This window comes from Fukomys damarensis, unplaced genomic scaffold, assembly GCF_012274545.1.
Source record: "Fukomys damarensis isolate Sample0158 unplaced genomic scaffold, DMR_v1.0_HiC HiC_scaffold_23, whole genome shotgun sequence".
Taxonomy (NCBI): Eukaryota; Metazoa; Chordata; class Mammalia; order Rodentia; family Bathyergidae; genus Fukomys; species Fukomys damarensis.
Genome location: NW_022900935.1, coordinates 31,719,590 through 31,741,162, shown reverse-complemented (window position 1 = coordinate 31,741,162; position 21,573 = coordinate 31,719,590). Strand labels below are relative to the sequence as shown.

Genomic DNA, 21,573 nt, shown 5'->3' with positions numbered 1-21,573 from the left:
GTGTTTGTGCAGCTCACACCCAGCCAGGAGAGTGAATCCTCTGGTTGGCCCAAGGTGTGGCTCCTTCCCGCTCAAATCGAGGACCATGTGAGGGTTGGAGGGGACCTGGGAGACTTCATGAAGGAATAAGGCTGAGCAGGGCCTGCAGGGGCCAAGGAAGCTCTGGTACCAATGGGGCAGGTTCAAGCGGAGGACTAGAAGGGGAGATCATTGGCATGCCAGGGAAGGTAGTAGGCATGGGGAGACCCTAGGAAGCCCTGACCTGGAGGGGGCATTGATGAGGGCTGGACCTTAGAGCTGAGGAACAGGAGCCCCAGGAGGGCATGGTGCCAGCGTCACTCTATGACACACCCATCGGGTCCCCATGCCCTTTGTGCGCCTGCACGTTGGTCCCCAGGTGCTGAGCTGCCTGCTGTAGAGCACTGGCTCAGCACCCTCCCAGCAGCCCCAGGGAAGGACTATTACCCCATTGGCCAAGGAGGACAAGGGGCAGGGGAGGGAGCATCCTGAGACCCCTGCTCAGCAGAGGTGGACGGGCCCGCCTCAAGCTGTGCTTTCCCCACCCCACATGCTGGCCTTGGGGTGCTGGGTGTGGATGGGCCACTGTGGGTCCCAAAGCACTGCCTCAGGGCTGCCAGGTTTCTCTACAATCTGGAGAGGCAAGTGTTCTAAGTTTTTTAAATAAATGTGACATCACTGTATGTTGCCTATTTTGCACTCTAGGAAAAGAGAGCAGATGACTCCAAATCCCTATGGTAGATAGGTTCCTGAGGGCCCTCTCTGCTTGTGTAGGAGACAGGGCTCAGCGCAGGGTGTTCCACAGGGTGTGACTTTTGAGATCAGTGCCCAGGTTTCTGAGTGAGAAAGGCTGGAATCCCCTTCCTTGTGAACCCGGGCTTCACCTCTCTGTGCCGCAAGCTCCCAGTGGGGTTGTTGAGAGGATCGTGACTAACCGGCATTGAAAACGTGGCCTTGCCCACCAGAACCGGTGTTTGTGGCAGCAGTGTTGTCCACCGTGTGCGCCGTGGGACCGTTTCCTGGCTTTCGCTCTCTGTCCCGCTGACCTCCCACCATTCCTGTTTCCAGAACATTTCATTCGCCATCTTCTTCCCTTCTCTTGGCAGGAGAAGTCAGAGGGCAGTTTGAACCTGGCTCACAGTGGGTCTGGTCCTTGGCACGGTCGCGTCTGTCCCTCCAGCTGCAGGCCAGGTCTCCCAGGCCTCTGTTCCCCCAGCCCCACCAGCTTCGGCCCAGGCCTGCTGCAGAGCGAGGCTGGGGTGTTCACTTGCTAATGTGTTAATGGCCGAGCTCCCTGTGGTGCTGACATCACCGTCCCAAAATATCATCATCCATGATTTGTGGTGGCCGGTTCCTGTGCCAGAGTCTGCAGTCCCTTCTGGGAGAGTATTCTTTTCCACCCAGTTGGAACAGTCACATTTGTCAGGAAACTGACTCCTTCCTGAGGAAAAGAATATAGATTCCCCTGAGGTTGGCAAAGGAGAAAGGAAATCTCCTGATGTGGCTCATCCTGGTGGCCAGGAGAATCACGTCCCCTCTGAGGAGTTCTTTTGCCCCATGCCAGCCCCAGGCTTTGCTCCCCAAATGGTGCATTGGCTCCAGACAGGAACGTGATCTTCCCCAGTGCCCCAGGTTTAAGCTCTACCACCTCTTAGCAGGACATCTGTGACTGCTCATCCATAATGGGCAGGTGCTGACGGTAATAGCGGTGATTCCTGCCTTGTAGAAGTGTGGGGACTAACACAGGTGAGCCTTGGATGGGGCTGGGCACATGCCGTGTGCTCCTTAAATGTCGGCTCTTGTTCTAGCTCAAAAATAACTTAGCTTTCACCATCATATATTTATCTGATAAGGGTCTTGTACACAGACTGTCTTAAGAACTCTTACAACTCAGTAATAAATAAGATAAATAGCCTGATTTAAAAATGGGCGAAAGCCCTGAGTAGACATTTCTGTAAGAAGACAAAAGATGACCAAGGTGATGTGATGTCCAGCATCATTAGCCACAGGCCATGCCAATCGGAGCCACGGTGAGGTAATGCTCACACCGCAGAGCTAGTCATCTTCAGAGATGGTCGAAAGCAAGTGCTGGGCTGGACTGGGGGTGTAGCTCAGTGGCGCTGTGCCTGCCTGGGAAGCGCAAGGTTCTGAGTTCAATTCCCTTTACGGGGTGGCGGGGAGCAAGTGTTGGGGAGGATGTAGAAAAAAACGAGAGCCCCCGTAACTGGTGATGGGGATGTAAAATAGTGCAGTGTCTTTGGCAGACAGTCTAGCATTGCCTCAGATGATTCCACATAAAGTTAAACCATCTGTACGGATCTGTCGGTACCACTCCTAGACATACAGCTAAGAGAAATGAGAATAAGTGTCCACATGAAAACGGTTCAGCCTTCTCAGCAGCATGAATCATAATGACCAAAGAGTAGCAACAACCCGAATGGGTGTCGGAATGTTACTTAGCCACACGTGCTGCAAAAAGCGTGTGCCTTGACAGCGTGACCCTAAGAGAAAGAAGCCAAGCACAAAAGACCACATACTGGGTGATCCAGCTCACGAAGTGAAAAGCGCAGACAAGTCCACAGGAATAGAAAGTAGATCAGTGGCTTCCGGGGATTAGGGAGAGGAGGTGTAAGGAAAACTGACAGCTGATGGGCTCGGTCGCTCTTGGATGAAAGCGTTCTGAAATCCATTGTGGTAATGGCTGTACAAGGCCGCGAATAAACTCAAAACCACCACGTTGTATACTTTCAGTGGGTGGATTTTATGGTTATGTGAATTATATCTCAACAGAGCTGTAAAACAAAACAAGGCTTTGCTGAAGGCTCACGGACAACTGCATGGAAGCAGTCACATAGCTTAGCATCAGGTAGAAAATCCTCCCCTCACTTGTCCTTTCTGGTTTGCCTGGACAGGGCCAGGGCTGTCTATAACCCTGACCTTGCAGCGCACCGTAGCAACTTCTGTCCCTAGAGCCAGGCCCAGGGTCCAGCTAGTGCCAGGCGGCAGTGTGGCAGAGTGGTAGAAGCCCACGCACAGCACGGGCCGAGGCCATGGGTTTAAGAGTCCAGACTGGTGTCTGTGCATCACGTATGTCCCTTCCCCCTTCCTGCATCCGACCCACTCATGACAGACACAGAATGCCAGTGGCCTCAGCAGATAGATAAGCCCTGCCTTGGTGTGGCACGCGGACCCAGTTTCCCATTAGAGATGTGCACAGATATGGCCTTTTGCAGAAAACGTCCCAGTCCCACTGTGACAGGAGCCCTCAGAATACCCCCAGCCTTTGTTCAGGTCCCCGGGCACCCTGTGTGGCATGCCAAAGCCAGAAGGGGCTGGTGAGATAATCTTTGTGCTCTTCCCCTGTATTTTACAGATAGGGAAACTGAGGCCCAGAGAGGTGTGGTGTGGAGTAAAGAGAAAGGCATTGGAGCCAAACTGAATTGGATTCAGGTCCAGTCTTTGGAGACTTCTGGGTGGCTCTGGGGAAGAGTTGTTTGAGGTTGTGGAGTTGTGGAAAAGTCACCGGAAAGGAGGAGGAAGGAGACACAGGAGGAGTCAGTGCTTGAACTTTGAGAAAGATTTGTAAAAGTTTCAGGCTAGGGATTTAGCTCAGTGGTGCTGCTACCTGCTTCACAAGCACAAGGTCCTAAGTTTGATTCCTGGTACAAAAAAAAAAAAAAAAAATTTGTAAAAGTTTCAGGCTAGGGATTTAGCTCAGTGGTGCTGCTACCGGCTTCACAAGCACAAGGTCCTAAGTTTGATTCCTGGTACAAAAAAAAAAAAAAATTTGTAAAAGTTTCAGGCTAGGGATTTAGCTCAGTGGTGCTGCTACCGGCTTCACAAGCACAAGGTCCTAAGTTTGATTCCTGGTACAAAAAAAAAAAAAAATTTGTAAAAGTTTCAGGCTAGGGATTTAGCTCAGTGGTGCTGCTACCGGCTTCACAAGCACAAGGTCCTAAGTTTGATTCCTGGTACAAAAAAAAAAAAAAATTTGTAAAAGTTTCAGGCTAGGGATTTAGCTCAGTGGTGCTGCTACCGGCTTCACAAGCACAAGGTCCTAAGTTTGATTCCTGGTACAAAAAAAAAAAAAAATTTGTAAAAGTTTCAGGCTAGGGATTTAGCTCAGTGGTGCTGCTACCGGCTTCACAAGCACAAGGTCCTAAGTTTGATTCCTGGTACAAAAAAAAAAAAAAAAAAAGATTTGTGAAAGTTTCACATGCTTACCACATGTGAAACACGGTAAATCAGGTGGGAAACACAAGCCCTCCCTGCTGTTCGCTCTCAGACAGGGCCTCAGTTGGAGTTCTTCACTGCTTCTGGCTGCTTCACTGAAGTAGGAATGGACTTTATGAGCCCCATTTCTAATGAGAACTTACTGCCACTCTGCTCTGGTGAAGCGTGACAGCCAGGCTTGGCTTGGCATGGAGGGAGAGGCATGGCATAGAATTGGTCAGACAGTTTGTGGCCCAGAATGTCCACCTGTTCCAGAGATGATGAAAACCCACTGATTTGTAGTCAGCAGATGTGTTTTAAAGCTTGGGCCCTGCTGCTTCCCACTGGAGAACTTTGATGGTTGGTGTAGTTCCACAGGGCAGGGCTACTTGAGGGCCATTCTGCCTGGGTAAGGCCCTGAGAACCGGGGCCTCGGATGTAAATCACACCTTCCCTCCATCCACAGCAGGTAGGCCAGAGCCCTGGACTAGGAGCTGGGCCAGCTCTGTGCAGGTGAGGAGATGGCAGGGGCTCCGGGAACAACCACTGTTGTTTCTACTTCCTGCAGCCTGTGTTGGGCTGTAGGAGTTGTAGGCTGCTGCTCTTTGGGTGTTGAGGAAGAGGCTAGAGGTCAGAGCTCAGAGAGCACAGGGCTGGGAGTCTGGAGACCTGACTTCTGCCTCAGTTTACCTCTAACTTGCCAGGCAGCCTTGAGCCAGTGAACTCTCCTCCCCCACCCCTATTCTGCAAAATGGGGAGACTTGCTCTTGCATCCCTGAAGAGCCCGTCTCCTTACCCAGCAGTAAGGTGGCAAGGGAAGCTGTCCCTAGTGGGCAGATTGTTGTGGTCAGCAGACCTGAGCACCTGCTGTGTGTCTGGTGCACTGAGGAGCCCCGCTGGTGTGAGGGCCTGTGAGGACCAGCAGCATCCTGGGTCCGACTCCATCCTCAGTGCCAGGAGGGGCTGCAGAACCCAGCAGTTGTAGGGCTGAGTGCAGGGGCTGTGAAGAAGGGAGGGCTCACGTGGGGAAGCAGGGGAGGCTCCCTGGGGAGATGGTTTATAAGCTGGAGCTAAAAGAACAAGACTTCGCCGGTGAAGGGCAGGAGCAGAGCATTATGGGTGAGGGCTGATGGGGCAGGAGGAGGCCCGTGGAGAGTGCTGCCTCTAACTGGCCCAGATGTGGTGATTCCCCGCGGCTTCATCTTGTTTAGTCCTTGCAGTGAGCCAGCCGCTGGGGGAGTGAAGTTTGCCTTCCAGAAGGAAGCCCCCGCATCAGGAAGGCTAAGTAACCTGTGAGAACCCACACCAGTAAGCAGAGAGTTGGGCCTTGAGCCTGGGCTTCCAGAGTCTGCACTCCACCCTGGAGGCTCTATGGCTTGTGGCTGCTGCTGGGGAATGAAATGTAGCCCTTGTCCTCCCTGCCTGCCACCACTCTTGATGTCTCATCTGCCACTGGCCACCCTGAATGAAACAGGAGCGTGGTGACATCACCCATGAAGAGGCACCCATGACCAGAGTGCCCAGTGGGTGGACCTCAGGTTCCCCGATGCAGGTGCACAGCTATTCTCACCATGTCTTCATCCCCTGCTGTTTTGAAATTTGGTTGCCATCCATGTCTCCCTTAATTCTCAGATCCCTTCTGAAAGTCATGGTGTTATCTCCATGTTACTATGCAGAAACCAAGTTCAGAGGGAAGCCCTTTGCCGGTGTCACCTCAGATGGGAGCAAGGGTCTAGTCCAGGTCGGGTTGGGACCGTTCTCGCTCCACATGGATGGTGAGCAGATCCGGGATCCTGTGTCTTGAGCTGCCTCACCCAGGGTGGCAGGCACTAAGAAAGGAATCTACAATTGCAGCTGGATCTGTCCACAGAAGTACTACGCTGTCCACTAATAATTTTACATTTTCAACAAAATAGCATGGTTTAAAATATAAAGCAACAGTGCAGTGTTTGGAGGAGTAGAAAGAAGAGACAGCAAAGGAAAGAAAAAAAGGAAAAGAGCCCTAATAATATGGCCCAAAACGAGTCACTGTTTAACAGTTTAAGGTTATTTTTCCAGGCGTCTCTCTTCACTCTTTTCTTGAATTATGCTCTTTCTTGAAATGGAATCAGACTGTGCTTGCTTGCTTGCTTTTCACTGACAGTGTATTATGGACATCTGGCTGTATGCAGTTAGCTGAATGAATGAGGGAGGGAGGAGGAAATGAGGGATAAATGGCCGGGGGTGACTGAATGACTCGCAATCCACTCTGTTATGCTACAGGTCAGGCCCACAGACTCTGCCCAGACGACCTTCCCAGGGAGCCAGGAGTCTGCGTCCCTGAGCCGTCAGACTTCTTGTCCCCAATAGCCTTGGACCTCAGTGTCTCCGTCTGCACTGGGGCTGTGGGGGCAGTGCCATGCTGTGCCCTGCATACCACCCTTATGTCACAGCAAGCACGCCAAAGCCTGGGGAGGTTAGATGATTTGTGCCAGTCACAGTCGGAATAGAGGAGTGAGGATCTGAACTTGAGCCCAGGTGACACAAGGGTACTCTGTCCCAAGAACAAGCATGCAGGAGGAGATTGCAAGGGCTTCTACCCTGCCAAAGCTAGGTCAGGGGAGTCTTGGGAAGCCTTACCTGCTTTGGGCTGCCTTCGTGCCCCCGCTTGTAACACGAGGACCTTGAGTTCTGGCTAACTCTGACATTGGGTGAGGCTTGGATGCCCAGCGGTCCTGCTTAGACTTGCCCTGAAGCCCAGAACCCCTGCAGAGGAGCTGGGCCCTGGCTCTGGAGGGAGCAGCGTGTAAGAAGCAGAGGCATGGCCTTCTGATAGCCCAGGTAGTCAGTGTAACTGAAGCCTGGTGAGGAAAGTGGGAGTTTAAGGTGCAGCCACCTCGCTGAGACCAGATGGACAGAGGCTGGAAATACCAGGTAGTATCCTGTTGGCAGTTAGGAGCCATTGACAGGTTTTGAGCAGTGACAAGGGCAGGCTTACAATTTCACAATCTCTAGCTGTCAGGTAGATGATGGGCTTGAGGGGCAATGGCCAGGATAGAGACAAAGAGGCCAGTGAGGAGAGGGGAGAAGGGGCTCAGGCCTTGGCACCACCCTGGCCGGTGAGCAGCCGGAAGGCCTTTGCCAGTGCCCCGATCCTGGGCAGCACTCTGCTTGCCCTGGATGCGGGTGCAGCCTCTGCTCTTGGCCCACAGCCCTGCTGGCAGCCCTGGGGCCCTGGCCAGGCCAAGTGCAAAGCAGCAACTTATTTTCTGTACATTATTAGTGCCCGAGTTGTAGCCGAGCAGATCAGCACAATGGCATCCTTCTCTTTCTCTCCTCCTGAGGTTTAGAAGCCAAAGCTAAATGTTTTAATTTTATCTTATTCCCGATCTAATGCTAATGAGTTCCAGGCATCCAGGGTAGCATGGCTGTGCTGGGCCAGGCATCTGGGTGGGCTGGGCTCCCCAGAAAGCTCCTCCTGCACTCACCACAGTTGTCAGTGCTGCCCTCGAGGACCCCTTTTCTCATGTGGGCACGTCTCTCCTTGATTTAGGCGGCCTCTTTACTATGGCAACCACTTTCCTATGGCAACCACAGGGTGTTTCTCGCTGGCTCAAGAGCTGGGCAACTGCCCAGATGTAGGTACGGGTGAGAGGTGAGATGTGTTCCCTCAACCCTTCCAGAGCTCTCCAACCTGGATGAGACTGAGGGGCTTGAGATTTGGGGTTTGGAGAGAAGCCAGCACTCTCCTGGCGGTTATCACAATAGTATTGTTTTTTAGTGAAAAAATCATTCTGGGGAAGCATTTAGTTCTTTCTTTCCAGTCGTTTCTTCCCTGTGGCCCAGTGTTTCCTGAATCTGTGAAGCACTCTGCCTTTGATTTCATATACAGGACAGGGCAAGAGCTTTGGTATCTGGCAACTCTGGGCCCTTCCTGATGCTACCCTTACCCCTTGAGTGCCCTGAGCCTGGGTCTCTGGAAGCCTCATTTCCTTGGCCAGCAAAGGGGGTTTGTGTGCCCCACTCTGTCAAGGGGACTCTGAAGAGCAAACAAGGTCAGTCATGGAGGGAGGGAACAGACTTAGAGGCGTGCCCACTCAGGTCAGCTCTAGGGGCAGTTAGTGGACTCTGTTTTACTTTAATTACTGAACTTGAAGTGCACAAGTGAAATATGAGAGGAAAAATAATTTCACTTTAAGTTTTTCATGGACTCCTTTCCTGTTCTGAACCCCAAGTGCCAGGCAGCACATCCTGGCAGTTCACAGAGCAGTGTCTGTCCCTCTTTTCTCTTGTTGCATCTAAGCTCTGGAACATGGGAGACTTACACACAACCAAAGGATCTTTGGGCTCCTTTCTCATATGACACTGCTGAGCCATCCTGACTCTTTCTGAACAGAATGAACCTGTCTCCCCTCTGATGGATGGGCTGCCTTGGGCCAGCTCAGACTGCAGTCTTTCCCATGGTACTGGGAGGGTGGGGGCCCTGAGACATCCTGAACCTACCTTCAGGGGTGTCTCAAGTGGCCCGTGCTCTGCCTAGGAGGTGCCCTGGTTAGCATCCCATAAACCTAGACGGGGTGCTGTCAGCACTTATACTAGTTACTTTCCCATCGCTGAGACGTAATACCCAACACCCACAATTTAAAGGAAGAGAAATTTAGTTTGGCTCATGGTTTCTAGGGGTTCAGGCCATGGTTGTTTTGGCTCAAAGGTAGGAGCATCATGGTGTGGCAAAGCAGAGAGCCTTAATTTGGGAAGCAGAGTTAGGGAGCAGCACTGGACAGGAAGGGGTGAAGGGCCAGATATAACCCAACCAGACACACCCAGAAGAGTTTTACTAATCCTCCGGGTGGATCACAAACCCAGTCAAGTTGATAATCTACCTTATCACATCACTCTAAGCCTTGTCTCCAGGGGTAGAAAGGCAGAGTTTTAAGGATCTCTGCCTTCTCTACGTGTCTTGCTTCCCCTTGAGTCCCTTGGACCAGCTGGAACAACATTTTGCAGATGGGAGCTCAGGAAGATGCGCTCTTTCTCACCACAAGGTCTTTCCAGGCCCCTGATAATTTGGGGATGACCTCTTAACAGCCAGGTGTGCTCTTGCTTTGTTGCACACTCTCTTCAAGGCTTAGTCCTTTCATTCAGTAGCAGATCTTCACAAATTCTTGTTCTGTCCCAGGCCCTGGGCTGGGTGCTTTATGGTGTGTTTATGGCAGAAACTTTGAAATATTAACTGCACGTGACTCAGCCCCGTCTCCAGAGTTCTTTCCATTCAGCCCTAAGGCCTGCGATTTTGAAACCCCAATGCCAGGAACTTGGTCCTGTCTGCTTTGCTTTGTGCTAAGTCATCTCCTTCCTTGGGTACTTGAGTAGAGGCACAAGGCTGTTCTCATGTGCCCATTTGACAGATGAGAACAAGGCCCAGCAGGGAAAGGGACTTCCCTAGAGTGCCAGGCCCTGGGAGGCCCTCTGTGGCTGAGTCTGCTGGGTACCCAGCCCATAACCAAGTGTCACAGTGGACAGTGGGGCCACTGAGAGAGCGGCAGAGCTGTTGTAGCAGCTCCCTCCAACTGCTGAGGACCCCAAAAGGAGCCCCTAAATGGAGGCCTCTGACCTGAGGGTGTGGGCCTTCCACTTCCTCCACCCCCTTGAGTGAATGATACAGCCACCCTTGTCATCTGCTGTGGGAGGAGCTGAGTGGTGCAGACCCATCATGTACCGGGCAACTTCCTCATCCGACTCTCATGGCCACAGGACATCTGAGCTCGGCTCCCACAGAGTTCCCTGCACCACTTGGCACCTCAGTTTACCCACCTTAAAAGCAGAGATCCAGTCCTGCCTCTCATGGGTTGCTGTGCTACTGGTGGGGCCAGGGAGCAGGTGCTCTGAAGACTGGGAAAATGGGCCACTGGGGTGAGCTGCCTGTTTCTGACTTCTTATTTGCTGGATGGTTGGGTTTCACATGGCTGCTTTGTGAGTATAATCAGCTGCAGATTATGTCACCTTCCTTCACTAGCTTGAGTGATGCCCTGGGCCTGGGTTGTCACCGCTCCTTCATTTACCCTTACCGGGGTCGGGGAGAGCACCCTCTGTGAGTCCAGGCCCTGGGTTCAGTCTGTGGTCCCAAATTGCTGGATGGTGAGCATTGAGCTTGAGAGTCTGGCAGAGTCACAGGTGGCCAGAGATGTGGTCTCAGGGTTCTCTCAGCTCAGGGGTGCCCTCCCCAGAGCCAGCCCAAGTCAGGCCATCATGGGAAGCCAGGTGTCACTTCCTTGTGACCACACGGGGGTGTCAGGATGTTGGTGGAGGACTTACCTATCTACTGACTGCTTGGCAGTCTTTTCTGGGTGAAGCGGCTTCCTCCGTGGGCATAGTGAATCCCACTGAGGCTGTCCGTGTCCCGGCTGGAGCCAGTCTCTGGTTGTGCTGTGCTGTGCCCGGGGCCATGTGCTAGTGGGTCTGGGTCTGGATTGTTAGCATGTTTGGGCTTGTGTGTCTGAAAATCCCATTACCTGAGTGTCTTTAGTTGTGCTGTTAGGGTTTCCTTGATGTCCTGAATCAATTCAAAATGTTTACTTTGCCTGGTCATTTTGACGTTGAGGCAGAGGCAAAAGTTACATAGTGCCTATCCAGGGAATACAGTGGATGAGGACACACTCGGTTCTTTTTGGGGGTTGTTCTTTTGTTTTTGGTATGGGGTATTGAACTAGGGTCCTTGTGCTTACGAAGCAGGCAGCAGAACCACTGAGCTAAATCCCTGGCGCCACGCCTGGTGTTTTTATGAGCCCAGCTTGCTGTTGGATGGCACTTGGCAACAGCATTCACCATATTTTTGATCACAGCTTGGAAAGACATGAAAGAGGACTTCCAGAACTGCTTCAAAAAGTGGCAAGAACAATGGAATAAGTGTGTTTGAAGTGAGGAGGAGGTGGATTAATGACTGTGTCTCTTACTGTAATGATGTTTTAAATTTAAACATCCGTTATTTTTATCAGCTTTTGTATGTATCAGCCATTCTGTGCTGTCTGCAGCCTCCAGACCCCGATCTGATCTCATCTACATCCTAGTGTCTAGCACAGCTCCGCTCTGGGAACTCCCGGATAACCTGAGTCCTTGTGGGCCCAAGGTAGACTCAGCTTCCCACATTTCATAGCTTTGGGGCCTCCATCTGCCTTTGAAGGGCTGGCCTGGACAGAGGTGGCTTTTCTGTAGGTGGATCTTTCCAGGACTCCCTGAGCTGCTGGAAGCAGGAGCCTATTTCTTTCATGGACAAGGGACATTCTGCCAGAGAAAAGCCTGCCCAGAGCTCTGTGTTCCTGGTGAGAAGGAGGGGTCAGGGTACCTGCAGCCCCACCCCACTGCCTTGGAAACCTCCCTACAAGTCCAGGCATTCTGTGTCCAGGTCCAGGAGGGAAATATGTAGCTGCTCTGTCCCATTCTCCCCTGCCTTGCTGTGTCCCCCAACCCCCAGCCTGCCAGCTTGTCTAGGTGGTTACCAAGGCCCCGTGACCTGAGCAGACAGGAAGAGATGCCCATGTGGACCTGTATCTCATGGTTCCCTGGGCCACGGCTGTTTGGGGAGGTTGAACCCAGATTCCTTGCTTTGTGAGCTCTGGGACTCACACATGACCTGAATTCCCCAAGCCCTGCTTTTCCCCTCTATGAACGGATTGCTGGCCTACCTAGCGGGACAAAGGAGATGCTGCTCGGGAGTGCTTGGTCCTGAGCACCAGTGATGGCCAGTTAGGGGCACAGTCTCCCTCCTACACATGTCTGCCCATTCATTTGTGCTGCCCCAATAGAGCAGATCATCAAGGGCCACTTCCATCTTTGCCCTTTTTGCCTCTCCCTCTCCCAGGGCTCTGAGACCTCATGGACACCCCAAGCAGGATCAGGACAGTAACCTCAGGGGCAGCCAGTCTCCCTCCCCACAGGGTGCAGGGCGGAGGAGTGGACCTTAGTTCCCGGCTGGCTGCCCTTTAAAGCTGGCCAACCACAGAATTATTTGACATCTTGGACAAGGATCTGGCTCCAAACATTTCTTCCATCTAAATCATCACTGTAAAGTAACTTAAAAGTTTGCACAAAAACGAGAAGTTGATCCCTGAGTGGCCTGCCAGGCTGTTGTAACCCAATATATTTTACCCTTAAACCAGAAATGTGTTTGTTTAGAAGCGAGTCACTGGCAAATGCCAAAACTGGAGGCATTTCCTCCCCTGCCTCTCTTCGTGCCCTGTTCCCCAAACCTCTTCTTTCCTCTCTGGTCCGGAGTCCTTGTTGGGGCGTGAGAAACTGGGCCCTCCCTCATCTTTGGGCCGTGTCAGCCTCAGGGAGGAAACTTGACATTCATCAGGCACCAGCTGTGTGCCAGTTCCTACTCTGAGCAGGCCCTTTCATTTAATTCAACAGCTCTGCCGTGGTCCTGTTCACAGAGAGCACCCCCAGCTTAGCGAGGAGAAAAATGAGGCCAGAGGTGCGGCGAGTCACCCAAGTGTGTGGCTCTCGGTGGTGGAGCCGCAGCAGACTGCGTAACTTCATGCGTGGGTCACACACGTACGTGTGGGTCAGGGCCCTTGGTTCTTCCCCAGGGGCCAGAGGGAATGCACTGTCATTACCCCCGGCATCTGAGTGCTGGGCACCAGGAGGGGCTTCCTTGCATGGACTTAGGCCTTTTACACATGAACGAAAGGCTCAGAGAGGGCACCTTGCTGAGCGGGTCCACCAGCCCTGCAGAGTCCAGTGCCGACCCTGTGCCCGGCTGGTCTTGGGTGTCACCCCTCCCTGTCTCCGGCAGGCGCTCCAAGGGTCCTTCGGCTCAGCCCAGCAGGGAAGATGCCACCCCTCCCCGGCTCCCCCATGGCTCCACTGTGTCTTTCATCTCCCGCCTTCCATTGTGCGAGTGCTGCACAGCGATAATGGATTGCAGCGAACCTTTTTCAATTAGGTTCTGATTTTCCCCTGACTGTTACTATAAAACTCCAGATGGTCTGGAGCTTCACGGTTCTCGCGGTATTTTCCCCCATAATTTTAATCTTCTTTTGTAACATGCCCCACATGTGGGGACAGGGCCTTCTGCAGTCCCGTGCTCTTTCTTTCTGTGTGGTGGCATCGAAGGGGCGCTTTGCTCTCTCAGTCCTGTGCTGGGCTGCACCTTGCTCTGCCGGGATTGGATGCTGTGATGACCGGTTTGCAGAAGTAGCTCCTGAACGACAGTCTGCTTTATGTAGGGGACACTGACTCATTGCCCAAGGGGTTGGGGATGTGTTCACATGACAGCCAGACCTGAGGTCAGTCCCAGCCTTGCCACTTACTGGTTGTGTGACCTGGGGCCAGAGGGCTAGTGAGGTCACCATACTGAGCCTCAGTTTCTCCAAGTGCAGAGTGGGGCTGGGAAGTCACTGGCAGGTTGTGCTGTCTTGATTCGCGGAAATGCACACCACTAGCCAGTGGTGGGTCCTACCGGGGTATCACTGCTCCCCAGTGTCATTCTGATTTCACCCAATTTCATCCTGGGGTGTTTAATACTTGTGCATTTTAAGGCAATTAAGAGAAACCTAACCATCCATCCTAACATCTTTTGAGACTGTCGACAGCCCTCCATTCCTTCTCCCTGCGGTGCGTAACCCTCCCACAGCAGTCACCCTCTCTGTCCCCATGTGTGACCCTTTGGCTTCTGGCTAGAAAAACCCGGGGCGTGCTAGCTTAGCTGAGCCAGTGTGTTCACAGTCACCCTAAACAAGAGCTGCCCGTGGTGCTCTCTGGGTAGACCCTGACACTATCAAGGCCCTGGCCCACAGGATGCCACACGCACACTGAGATTCACAGAGAGTACCCCATATGCCCAGATCCACCCCTTTTTACATATGAAGTGTCTGGGCTTTGGGGAGTGCAACCAACCCACCTGAATTCATCTGTTTGGGAATCATGGAGGCCAGATTGGCACTGGACCACTCATGGGAAAACGCATTGGTGTGGGTATGAGTCCTGGAGGGTGCATGTGCCACTAAGGGCTGTCCACAGTGCCAGGGAGAGGATTCATCCTTGCTGAGATATGGGGAGCCATGCACTGGGGCAGGGCGGGACAAGGCAGTCCTTCAGCTGTCTTCATGCTGGATTCTGTGTGGGAGTAAACGGGAGGGAAGGGCAGGGTGGTGGCTGTGCAGGTACCAAGGGGAGCAGTGCTGGGGTGGGGACTGGCAATGAATAGACAGGAGGAGAAGGGGCAGGGCTGACAGATGTTAAAAAGGTGGCGTTTCCCTGCACTGATGGCAGCTGGATGCAGGAGCCCAGGAGCTCAGGCATGGAGGAAAGGTGGGTGGTCAAGGCCAGGGTGGTTCTGCCAGCAGAGTGTAGAAGAGTCCCCCAGGGCAGAGCCTCGCTTGTGTGTTTCTGTGACATCTTTGAGGATTAAAGATCCCAGAAGTCCCTGCTCCAGAATGAAATCTCTATCCATGCGTGTGAAGGAAGGCAGCCCCCAAACTCCATTTCTCCTCCCCCTCCTTTCCCTGGTCCCTTCGTCTTGGCTCAGCAGATTGTTAGCTGTTCCCAGGACATGCACTGTCCCTGCTTGCCTCTCTGCCCATTTTCATGCTTCACCCTCCACCTGAAATGGTTTTTCCTACACTCTGTCTGTCTGAATCCTGCCCAGGTGTCAGGGCCTTCATGGCTCTCCAGGGGCCCTGCAGCAGTCTCATCCCAGGCCTGTTCTGATGGGAGCAGCACCCCTTTTCCACCTCTGGGTGTGCTCCCATCAAGACATTCTGGACCCCAGCCTGCTGCTCTGCTTTGGAAAGTTCCAGGAGAAGGGTGGGCAGGGAGGGTGACAGGGCTGGCCAGATGCGCATTCGAGTGTGTTGATGGATACTGGGGAAGGAGCTGTCCTCCCAGGGTGCTTGGGACCTGCTCTCGCCCGCAGTGGACCACGCTTCTAACCCACCCTGTGCCCCGCGATGGAGATGCCAGGCCTTCTATCAAGGAACCCAGCCTCTCAGCCTGCAGTGTGGTGACGAGGCAAGGGCTGTGGGGCGAAGCCCTCTCACCCCAAGCTCAGGCAGTGTAGGGGAAGAGCAGGAAGCCACCTTGGAGATGTGTGTGACAGGGGACGTGTGTGCCAAGTGAACAAAGGAAGGAAAGGCCTTCCGGGCCTAGGGAAGAGCTGGAGCAAAGCAGATTCCTGTCAGGTCCAGAGGTGGCCATCACCCCACAGCCAACACGGTAGATGCAGTGGGAGAGGAAGTTGGAGCTGCACCAAGCTGCAGATCTTGGGCTTTTGAAAAATGTGTATGAATTAAATTGTCAGAGAGTTGAAAGGGAAGGTGTCCAGGGAGGGACAGAGTCTGAACAGAGGCAGGGGTGGGGCACAATTGCCCGACAGGAGCCCATAGGGAAGGTGATATACTGTTCCCCAGAGTCTGGCGTACTCTCCCCAAGTCAGGAAAGTCACGCAGCTCCAAGGAGTTATTAGGCTTTGCTGCTCACAACCCTTTCCTGTCCGGGCCCCCAAGGAACAAAGGGAAGAGCTGCATGCTGGGAGGACGTGCTGCACCCAAGCTGGCTCCTCTGTTTCATGATGGGGTGCACTTGGCACAAGCTGCTGCAGGCAGACAGGGGCAATCAGTGGCCTGTCACTTCCTGCCCAGGATTCCCTTCTGGTTCTGATGCACAGACAGGCCCACATCCTCAAGTAAGCCCAGCCACAGGTGGCTCGCTGTGGACCAGCCCCTGCAGAGCGCGGCCTGGGCTCGTCTCCACATCTTTCCAGGCAGCTCTGCCCGGGCCTCCGCTCCATCTGCTGCCTTACACCGGGATGGGGCCCTGTGACACCCTCAAGCGTAACTGCTGTGGCTGCCTCCTCTGTCTCCTCTCCCATCCCCACCTGTCACCAGCAGCTGGGTGGCTTCCTAGAGTGTGGTGTCCTTGGGGTGGACAGCGAACTCGTCAGCCTGGCCTCTGAACGCCCTGCAGACTCCTTGCCTGGCAGAGGCCCGACCCCCAGTGCACCCCTGCATCAGGGCAGAGGACCCTCCACAAGGAGCCTGCCGTCCCTCGGCCTGCCCCACCTGGGACCCCGCAGCTGTCCTGCTCTTTAGTCAGTGTTCCAGCAGTGGGTGGAGGTGGGAAGGTCTGCGATGGGCTGGCCTCCCGGCTGGCCTTTCTCCCACACGCCCTTCCTGCATCTCCACACCAGGGTGGTGGGGGTTCCTCTGGGCATCTCATAACCCCCAGGACGGCTGAGGTCTTGCTCTGCTGCCACTGCCCGTTTCCCCCACAAGTTTGACTGTTAGGTTTCATGGCAGGGTGCATGTCTCACACAGCACAGCCCGGGGGCCAGGACCTGTGTCTGGGTTCTCTCAACATCGTGGCTCACACAGGCTGAGGTCAGTCCTTAAACGGGGGGTGCCGACCCCCACAGGGCCAAGGGAATGAGCCAGGTAGACCATAGAATCTTCCCTCTGCCCGAGACCTCTCCAGCAAGCCCTCCCCTGCGCTACAGACAAGGTGCCTTCAATGTTGGCAAAAGTGAAAAAGGAACAGGGGCCCTACTCCGAAGGCAGATAACCCCCAGGACGGCTGAGGTCTTGCTCTGCTGCCACTGCCCGTTTCCCCCACAAGTTTGACTGTTAGGTTTCATGGCAGGGTGCATGTCTCACACAGCACAGCCCGGGGGCCAGGACCTGTGTCTGGGTTCTCTCAACATCGTGGCTCACACAGGCTGAGGTCAGTCCTTAAACGGGGGGTGCCGACCCCCACAGGGCCAAGGGAATGAGCCAGGTAGACCATAGAATCTTCCCTCTGCCCGAGACCTCTCCAGCAAGCCCTCCCCTGCGCTACAGACAAGGTGCCTTCAATGTTGGCAAAAGTGAAAAAGGAACAGGTGCCCTACTAAGCGAAGGCAGAGCGCCAGACTTCCCACTGTGGCCACATGAGTGGATACATCAGCTCCTTTGCCCCCTGCAGGGGCCCCGAGGTAGGGTGTGAAAGGGCAGGCTTGTGGGAGCCCTGCCCTGGCCCTCAGGGAGTGCAGCTGCCCCCCTTCATCCCAGGCTACCCCAGTGCAGATGGCTGGGGTCATGTGAGTCCTAATCTGCAGGAGGTGCTCGCAGTTGGCAGCTCAACTCTGGACCTGAGGGTGAAGCTATGGCTTGGGCAGGGGAGCTGCCGCCTCTGTCCCCTTCCTCCTCAAGTGTCCCTCCCTCTGCCCACCTGTCCCTAGAAGGCAAAGGCTTAGCACAGCCACCTGGGCTTTGGCATCAGACTTGGCCTGTGTCCTGTCCTCACAGCTCTGCCGTCTTGGGAAGGTCACTTTGCAGTGTCTCTGAGATGGGGCCAGTGGTGGCACATACTTCACAGCTGTATGCCCAGACACCCAGCCCCACAACTGCATGCACACAGCCAGGATAGGGTCAGACGGTGGGGTGAAGCGGGGAGCAGCAGCCAGTCACCCAAGGTCAGCCTGCCACCTCCCTGGGCCAGCATGTGAGCTGCACTTTGTAAGCAGTGTGTGGGGGGTGCGCACAGGATCATCACTAGAGGGGACACTCTTGCTGAGTGACTTACATGAATGAAGGCTAGAAATTGCCTGGCTGGTCCCTGGCCTCACCCTAGAGTGATGGGTGGGCACAGAGAGGCAGGAATGGAAGGAAGTGTAAGGTCGGAAGGCCTGGCCAGTAGGCTGGCCAGCAGGGAGCCACAGGCTCTCATGTCTGTGTCAGTAGCTTCTGGGAAGCTGTATCGAGATTAGGGTAGGAGGAGGCAGGGAGGACTAGGATGTCAGAGACCTCTGGTAGGAGAGATTGGTGCCGAGCAAAGGCTGCAGGGCCAGGCAACCAGGGTTTACAGGAGGCTCTGTGCTCTCCGCTCACTGTGATTCATTTCCTCCTCTCCATCCACCACACACACATATTTTACCCAGAAGCACGACATGGCTGTGCTGTGCCCCTCGGTGCCCACTGCCCAGCACAGGGCCTGGGATGTGTTGGGCACAGGCAACTAAATAGCCAGATGATTAATCAGATACTTGTGTGGTTATTCTCATGGCAGTGAGCAACAGACAAGGCCCCTCGACATTCAGTGTCTCCTGCCCTTTGGGTCCTTCTGTCCACCCTGATGGTGGCCACACAGTCTGAAGTATGGACAAAGAAAGAGATAATGGCCCAGAGGCCCGGGACACTGCCCAGAGTCCCCCAGGAAAGAGCCCTCAGACCCAGGCCTGGGCTCCATGGTGGGGGTGTCCGTGCTAAGACAGCACATGGGGACAGAATCTCTCAGGCCTACAGTGGGAAGAGTACATTCTTTCCACCCTAGCAGCCCGTTTCTCATCAGATTTTGGGTTTTTTCAGGCCCTGAGCACTTGGCAGGGAGCTGAACTGGAGGTCTGGGAAGGCCGGGCAGGACAGGGGCAGCAGGGGCTGGGGTCACGAAGGCCTGCGGGGGGCTGTTGTTGAGCGGGTGGGTCCTCAGGCAGAGCGCACTCCTCACCAGCCTGTCCTGCAGTTTGAAGGCTGCAGCAAAGCCTTCTCCCGGCTGGAGAACCTCAAGATCCACCTGAGGAGCCACACGGGTGAGAAGCCATACCTGTGCCAGCACCCGGGCTGCCAGAAGGCCTTCAGCAACTCCAGCGACCGTGCCAAGCACCAGCGCACCCACCTGGACACGGTAGGCCTGGGGGCGGGGCGCCTCATCTTTGGGCCCCGCTGCCTGTGTGCAGCAAGAGCTGAGTCTGTAGGCAGAATCCAGGTCTAGCCCCCAGGCCTGCTTCTCTGCTCCTCCTGCCACTGTGTGAGGGGCTCTGTGGTGGGGCTGAGAGAGCCGAGTGGCTGTGAAGCCCTGCTTGTTCCATACATAGGGAGGGACACAGGCTCAAGAGCACCACTGACCCATCTAGGCCAAGTTGGAGGTTGTGAAACAGCAGAGGTCAGAGCGGGAGGGACCTTTACAGGCCTCTGGTCCAAGTTCTCTATTATATAGCTGGGAAATCAGACACAGAAAGGGTGCGGCAAGCGGGGGCAGGGGGGTGGACCTGCTACAGACCCCCACCCTGCAGTATCAGAGAGTCACCCCAGTTTTATCTTGGTCACAACCCAAGGTGTAGGGGTGCTTACCTCCACTTTGTAAGGCAGGGAAGCGAGGCTCAGGTTGAGTCATTTGCTTGTCATTGGGTGGCAGAGCCAGGACTCACACCCAGGGCTGTCTGGCTCCGCGTCCAGTGATTTTCACCGGAAAGGCATCGTCCTGAGCCCAGCCTGAACTCCACTCCCTTACGTCCCAGTCTTCACTGTCAAAGGCTCCACAGAGAGCCAGAGTGCATGGCAGTTCTAATGAACCCCCGACCTTTGGTCACCTTCTCAGCCCTGGCCAGTGCAGGATTCCTGGTAGTGTCTCCTGGAGGCTGCACAGCCCCTTGCCCTGTCCTTGTCTACCAGGAGGTCTCAGGCCCCAGCGATCCCCTGCCTGGCCCCAGCCCCAGAGCAGCAGCGGCCTCTGGGCCACCTTTGTGGGGGGGCGCAGTACCAGGGCTGGGTTGTGGGGAGCCCAGGATGATCCCACAGGCTCCCCAGGAAGCCAGGCAGGTGTAGTCAGCAACCCCGCCCCCAACCCTCACGGGCCCAGCAGGTCAGGCTCCAGGCGGGATGGGGCTTTTTTCCAAAGGGAGCCCGACCATGTCCCCAGCTCCCCTGGCACAAGAGAGGAAAGTGTCCCTGGATGCTCTGGTTCCAGTGCTGCCTCTGCTGCCTGGTCCCAGAATCAGAGGAGAGCTGCCTTGCCTTCTGGGCCTCGGTTTCCTTAGAGTAAGACTCCTGCATCTGGAGAAGAATGGGGAGGCCTGGGAGGCCTGTGGTGGCTGCAGTATAGGCCTCGTGCTCTTTGCAGGCTTCCTGTCCTGTCCCAGGTGTCCAGGGCAGGGCTCTAGTCCTGGCAGCCATGGGTCCTGTGGGGACTTGAATAAGCCGCCCTCTCGCTCTAGGCCTCAGTTTCCCCCGGATGGGGTGGGTGATAACCCCCAGGGCCCACTTCACTGTTTCAAGGCAGCGTCCAGGAATCATGCTTCATCTTCCTGGCCGTGAGGTCGGAGGCACATGTGGGCCTCGATTCTGTCCATGCAGAGTGGGATGCATCAAGGGGTGGGCATGGGGCTCAGAGGACATCGTGGGCAGCCAGTGCTTACTTAGCATAGCACCTGCACCCACAAGCACCGCAACAGAGAGCTACTCCTGGAGCACATGTGGCCGGGTGCCTAATTAACACAGACAGATAAAGCGCCCTGCCTGGCTTCACTCGGAACATTGTGGGGACTCTGCAGGCCTGGGCTTCGGCTGCTGGCTTGGGACAGCCGCAGGGTTTCCTGAGGGCTTTTGGGGAGCTGGGGCTGAGGAATGTTCTGTATACGTCATGCCCTGGAAAAACAAACACGGAGAGGAGCCTTCCTGCCCTGTTGCCAGGGGAGGGCGCCTGCAACACAGAGCTGTTTGTTTGCTTTTTGACAAAAGGGTGTGGATTAGTATCAGCATCCCTAGGTGACAGGGCCTGAGGCCAGCTCGGGGACAGGGCAGGGCCCATGGGGGAGACAGGGCGTGTGTTGGGGGTTAGGGGCCATCGGAAGGAGGGGCCGAGTCAGAGAGAGTATGGATGTGTTTTGGGGTGAGGTCAGGGCCGTGGTGGATGTGTGCGACTCTGGCGGCAGGTGGGAGACAGGCCTCCCCTCCTGCCCTGCCACCTTCTGTTGGCCTAAGATAAGCTTCTCACTCCTCTCTCCCTCTTTTTGCTTTCCTCCGTTCTTTAACCTGGCAACCTTCCGGGGCAGCTCCAAGGTACAGTCATGTCTTTCTGCTTCCCTTCCCCTCAGGTACCTGGCCCGTGGGCCCCTCTTCCCTGCCCCCGCCCCCCGAGCCTGGCAGGGGCAGAGTTGCCTGCGGTTTAGGGACAGCTGCACGTGCTGTCTAATGGGACACAACCACCCTCGGGTCTTACTCTGAGAAATATCATTTCCCACAGACACTCTCCTGTCCCCATCTCCTGCAGTTCCAGAAAGAGGGCAGAAAGTCCCCAGGGTCAGAACCACTTTATGTGTTCAGAAAGATAGGCCTCATGAACGTCCAGCTCAAGCGCAGCCACAGTCCCCGACACCTGGGGTGAATCAGCTGCCCCGGTGAGAAGGAGCCTGAGCAGACCCAGCAGCCCAGTGCATGACACTGCTGCTGGGAAGCTTGGACCCTGGAGCGGGCAGGAGCCAAGGATGACCTAGAAAGGAGGCAACACAGCCGGGGGCGGGCAGGGGGCAGCTGTCAGGGGAACCTGTGCCAGGGAGACTACAGCAGGGCCTATCTCATAGGGCTGGCGGTGCCGGGCGTGGCCTGTGTTCTGAGC

The 21,573-nt window shown here is 55.0% G+C and overlaps 1 protein-coding gene across 2 annotated transcripts in view; it reads left to right on the top strand.

The window, feature by feature from the left end:
• The window catches only part of Glis1 (GLIS family zinc finger 1), a 170,655-nt gene that overhangs the window by 135,320 nt on the left and 13,762 nt on the right, over window positions 1-21,573 (top strand). For both annotated transcript variants that reach the window (XM_010610358.2, XM_010610357.2), the window contains one exon: window positions 18,703-18,864. In XM_010610358.2, coding sequence (XP_010608660.1) covers window positions 18,703-18,864 — 162 coding nt within the window. The remainder of the gene's footprint in view (window positions 1-18,702; window positions 18,865-21,573) is intronic.